Source organism: Plasmopara halstedii (genome assembly GCF_900000015.1).
Source record: "Plasmopara halstedii genome assembly, contig: Scaffold_322, whole genome shotgun sequence".
Lineage (NCBI taxonomy): Eukaryota > Oomycota > Peronosporomycetes > Peronosporales > Peronosporaceae > Plasmopara > Plasmopara halstedii.
In genome coordinates this window covers 527250-532328 of record NW_020187243.1, presented here as the reverse complement: position 1 = coordinate 532328, position 5079 = coordinate 527250, and the positions used below count along the sequence as shown (strand labels likewise).

Here is a 5079-nt window from a genome sequence, read left to right as displayed (position 1 = left end):
GCTAGCTAATTATGCAAATCGTTGGGAGTTTCATAGCTCCTCCTGGTTTACTTAGGTACGACTTAACTTGTTCCCAACAGAAAACACCCGTGTGGTGAGATCCTACCACCTGTCCTCACAGCATAGCCCGGTCCCGGAAAAGACGAAACTTCTTTAGCAACAGCTAACAACCGGGATGGCACAATCCTATCCTCGTACCTTACTGCGACATCGCTTTTTAATGACGAGTTATAATGATAATACCGGTATAATTCTCTCTCCTAAAGTATCCTAAGCAAAAAAAATGCAGCTTTTATTTTTAGAAATGTACAACACGATGGACGAGGAAGATGAGTTCGGCATGAGCAAGATGACACGAGACGCTGACCCTATGGAACTGGAGGTGAAAAGTGCTGTGAAAGACCATCCGGATTTTCGATTTCTTGATGTTGATGAACTCTGCGCGGCCATTAAGTCCGAAGACAAACGACTTGTTCCTCTGTGGATGATGTGCATGCCTGTCCAGAGAGATCTGAGCCAGTGGACAATTTTAGAGGCTCAGATACGTCCTGATCGCTCGTGGGATATTATCAAGGAGCTTATTGCGACTGTATGCATGTCCAAAGGACTTTTGGTGATGGAGGAACACACAAACTCAATGCTGTTTCGCAAAAAGATAATGCAGGAGTCAGTAGCTCACGGCATTTCCGACTCAATTACATATTTAAATGTGTATGTGCACATTGACGTATCTCCGTCCAAGTTGCGGGTGGTGAACATTTGCGCGTTGGTGTCGGCGGAGAATAATCTACTGAGCGGAATGGTGTCTACAGGAAGGCATGCGTTGTGGGAGGGTCAGGACCGCAAGCAGTCGCATAAATATGTGCTGGACAACTTATTGGGAGCTTTACAAGCAACCATGCTTAGTCAGTGTCTGTCGCTCAGCGATTTGTACATGTCAACGCCTGAAAATTCAATGGATACAGGTATGTAAACTATGCAGTCGTGCAATTTATGCTTGTTAAATGGCTTTTAAATATATCCGTAGTTGACAAAGCAGAGTTGGATGAAGGATATATTGCAGATGTGAAGAGAGCGTTTAGCAGGTACAGCGATTTTGGTTATATTGTGTTGAATATTACAAATTGTCTGTACATTACTGGTTAGTGAAATGAAGGCACATATGAGAGATCTTTGTATTCCATTGGAATCGTATGCTTTTGACCAAGAATTTGCGTGTGCAATGCTGATTGGACTGCTCGAGCCGACGTTAAAGAAGTACGGGATAAAGCTCACGGGTACAAAAACACGATCTGAATCTTCGAAAAGTAATGCGAGCTCACCGGCCAAAGATGTTGAAGCTTTGTTTATTCCGGAGGATGTGTCAGCTTTCAAGGGAGAGAAGAATCCTTGCCAAAATAAGCTCGACCTGCCTAGTGATATAAAAATTCTTCAGTCTTTACGCGATGATGTTACTACGTCTTTAATCGATCAAACTACTTCAAGCCAGCCTAGTAAAATATATGGCGAAGTGGTATCAGATCTTGTGCAAAATCTTTGGCGAGTTTGCAAAGAGGATTGCGAACTTAGGCTCCGAGCAAAGTTCAAAGAAAAGCAAGAGCAGGTAAGTATCCGAGTGGAATCTGTGCAACATTTACGAACCCAGGCAATACAAGCGATTATAGAAGTGTATGTTCATTTCAGACGCATTGAAGAAAGTCGTCTTGTTTGAAGCTATAGCTGACTTTGTGAAACTTGCAGAGATGGTGCCCAACAGTCAAATCTTCACCAAGCTCCAGGAAGTGACAGGTATGTTGCCAATCCTCACATGTATTCTGAAAACCACGCCGTAACGTCGCGTTGATACTGTTGAGATCCAACGTGCTTCTGTACGAGGCTTCTTGCATGGCTAATGGTATTCCTGTAACACTCCATGTGACGTCAGGGTAAGTTTTTGTGACTTGGGTCGACAATTAAGCTAATCTCGTTCTCACAGGTGTTTAATATATCGGACTATGGTTCCCGTGTTCGCACATACCACTGTGGTTGAATTTAAAGATGTTTTGAATGTCAAGCAGACTACTTCTTTCGGCATTCAGGTGGTATATCTGGAGCTGGATCCTACAAAGCATGCAAAAGGATTGACTATTGCCATGGGCCTTGAAGTTGATTTACTCTACCAATTGTTACACGAGGTAAGCTATGGATTTGAGCTTTCTAGTTTGCACATTGACATGCTAATTAATTTCGTTCATATCAGCTTTACTTAATGCACCAATGCAAACTAAAGTCAAGTATCTCCTCCTCAATGCCGCCATTGCAGCAGCAGGAAACCGAAAAAGATCCAATCGAGATGAAAAAAATTTTAGGATCTGAGGAAGAGACGAAAGAAGATGAAACGTCCCCCGCACCTGAATCTAATACTGATGCAAACGCCATTTCCAGCAAAGCCAGTGCCAACTCTTAATAATTTAAAGAGTAGGAAAACCATGTCAAGAGTAGCAGCCATGCGCATTACATTCTTATAATAATTTTTAACTACGTTAATACAAAGTGTTGTGGCGCAGTCTTTTAATTTTGCCAATCTAAAACATTCGTAAAGCTAAATGTCCAAACTGAAGGGTGGCGCAGAAGGCTGGTAAAGAGCTACAGAATCGGACTCGATTGTCAGCGATTGCTCATTGAAATCTGATGCTTTAAGCAGCGGTTCCTCCATGTCGCTGATCATACTAGTCGCGCTAGGCACGCGTGCCATCTCCCTTCTGTGTTCTTCTTGACAACAGCAGCGACGATACTGGAAGCAAGCGAGATACAAGGTACACAGGATTGCGGCTATAAGACACACAAGTAGCATATTAGCCCAATGCATTCGTCCAGGCCGCGTACTCTGCCGCAGTAAGTACTGAGGATCGGCGTCAACCCACATCATCTCTAAATGCGCTAATGTTACAACTACAGAGTATTGTTGTGGAAGCTATTTCACTTTGACTCGTATTATGTAGAACATGTAGACAAAAATGTACCTCGAAGACCACTCATTGGTTAACATCTCACATAAAGATGAGATGTGTTCTTTGTATTTTCGTGGAAAGTTCGGTTATGCGTAGAAAATGGTCGTCAGATGCATGAGCATTAGAGGATGGGGTACGACCGCATCCTTGGTATGGCATGGTTGGAGCACCATGGGCCATGGATCGACTGTAGGTCGAAGATGATGGGCACAACGCGCACGTCTCCTGGTGGAGCTTTGGTGAGTCATGAACCCACCTCTACTAGGAGGCAAAAAAAGAAATTGGCGCTGGCACTCGGACCGAGACGGTCATGTGATAAATATCAGAGTATCCGAGTTGTTGAACACCGAAGCTGTATCGGACATGAGTCTCGAGAATGGCTCGCGGACTGAACGTGAAGTGGCAGAGCACCGTTCACGTTTCGAAGCAGTCGCTGCATGCCACGAGTTGCATGGTCGGACGAGGTCTGGGGCATCTTGGGCAAGGCCGTTGAGATTAGTGTGGAGTGGCACGTTTTCCACTGAACGAAGACTGCGGAGCTAGCACCTTTTCCGCGGAAGTTGTTAATAACAGGAACAGGAGTTGGGGCTAACACTGGAAGACGCTGAGTGCGTATTAACACTGGCCTCGCCGAGACGTACAACCTCTGTGAGGACGCGACATCGAGGCCGTATGCTAGCTGAAAAACGCCTGGCGTTAAACCTGACCCAGGATGTGTCTACCGTAGACGATAGCGCACAGCAACACACCCTCACCAAAGATCTAACGGGAGAAGAATATGGCGACGTACCCTCGAGACTATTCCTGCGGTGGATAATCTTCATGAGCTGGACGAGATGGCTCTCGAAGAGCTCGGCGGCGTCTTGAAAGCAGGCGACTTAGTCGGAGTGGTCATTATACTACCGGACGAGGAGATCAGCTCGTCGTCGCTTCTGGATGAAGCTGTCCTGTAGGACACCAAGAGGGCGCTAAGAGTACAAAGCGGATCGTTGATCCTGATGGATCCCTCGGATCCGTACTATCTTTTGGTGAAGGTATTTCAAAACGCCGTCTATAAAGACCCGCCATGGTCCTACCTCCGGATTGAGGTATGCGTCATGAGATCGACCTGGTTCCGAAGACAAAATACTGCATAACACACCAATGGCCCCTTCCCAAGGTCCAATTCGACGTCATTGACGCCTTCTTCCGTGCGAAGCATGACACAGGAATGGTGCGTGAGAGCAAGTCTCCCCATTCGACACCGATGTTTCGTGTTCGGAAACCGGACAGCATGTTGCGTATCGCTCACGCATACATAAGCTCAACGCTGCCATTATTCCGGTACAGACGCCGATCCTAGAAAGAATGTTTTCCAGAACAATATGGTTGGCTGTACAAAACATAGTGCACTCGACTTGGTTGATGGGTATTACCGATTGCTCATGAGATCGTTTGATATTTCGATGAGTACTCCAAGCTGCATGCTCTGGGAGTGGCTGTTGATGCCTTAAGGGATATATAATGCACCAGCAACATTCAATCATGTTGCGACGAAGTTGTCCAGTTCCCCCCCCGGGCGTACTCACCGACAAACTTCGGTGACATCTTCGTCTACAGGCTTGCGGAGCACGGGAGGACGGATGAAGAGAACCACATAATTCATTAAAGAGCGGTGCTCGAGTGCATGCGCACGAAAAAGCTGTGCTATTGTAGACAAGTGCATCTTTGGCACAGAAGAACTCCCTATTGGGTGCTTCATTGGGAAGCGTGGCCTTCGAGCGGCCCCCGCTAAGGTCAAGGCCACTGTGGACTGGCCGGTTCCAACAAACTAAAAGGACTTGTGAGATTGGCTTGGCTTTACCATCTACTTACACAAGTACGGTGATAACTACGCAGAAATGGCACGGCCATTGTCTATTCTTCTTAAGAAGATTCCATCTTTAGAAGGATGCGGAATGGTGTTGGAACACCGAACATGAAAAGGCTTTTGACGGGGTCAAAACCAATCTCCCGTATGCACCAACACTGGCGCTGTCAGACCCTAGTCGTCCTTTCAGCGTCGTCTGTGTCGCTTCGGACTTCACCACGGCTGTGCACTGCTGCAAGA

At 46.3% G+C, this 5079-nt stretch overlaps 2 protein-coding genes across 2 annotated transcripts; one reads left to right on the top strand and one right to left on the bottom strand.

Annotated features, from left to right (window-relative positions):
• Window positions 1-283: 283 nt before the first annotated feature.
• Window positions 284-2446, top strand: PHALS_08240 (uncharacterized protein; the record flags this gene model as incomplete). The annotated part of the gene is made up of 8 exons (XM_024723555.1): window positions 284-382; window positions 455-965; window positions 1028-1085; window positions 1147-1668; window positions 1741-1788; window positions 1854-1925; window positions 1976-2174; window positions 2240-2446. The coding sequence occupies 8 exons, from the start codon at window positions 284-286 to the stop codon at window positions 2444-2446; spliced, it is 1716 nt and encodes a 571-aa protein (XP_024574520.1).
• A 135-nt stretch (window positions 2447-2581) lies between these two features.
• Window positions 2582-2905, bottom strand: PHALS_08239 (uncharacterized protein; the record flags this gene model as incomplete). The annotated part of the gene is made up of 1 exon (XM_024723554.1): window positions 2582-2905. The coding sequence occupies one exon, from the start codon at window positions 2903-2905 to the stop codon at window positions 2582-2584; it is 324 nt and encodes a 107-aa protein (XP_024574519.1).
• Window positions 2906-5079: the final 2174 nt, after the last annotated feature.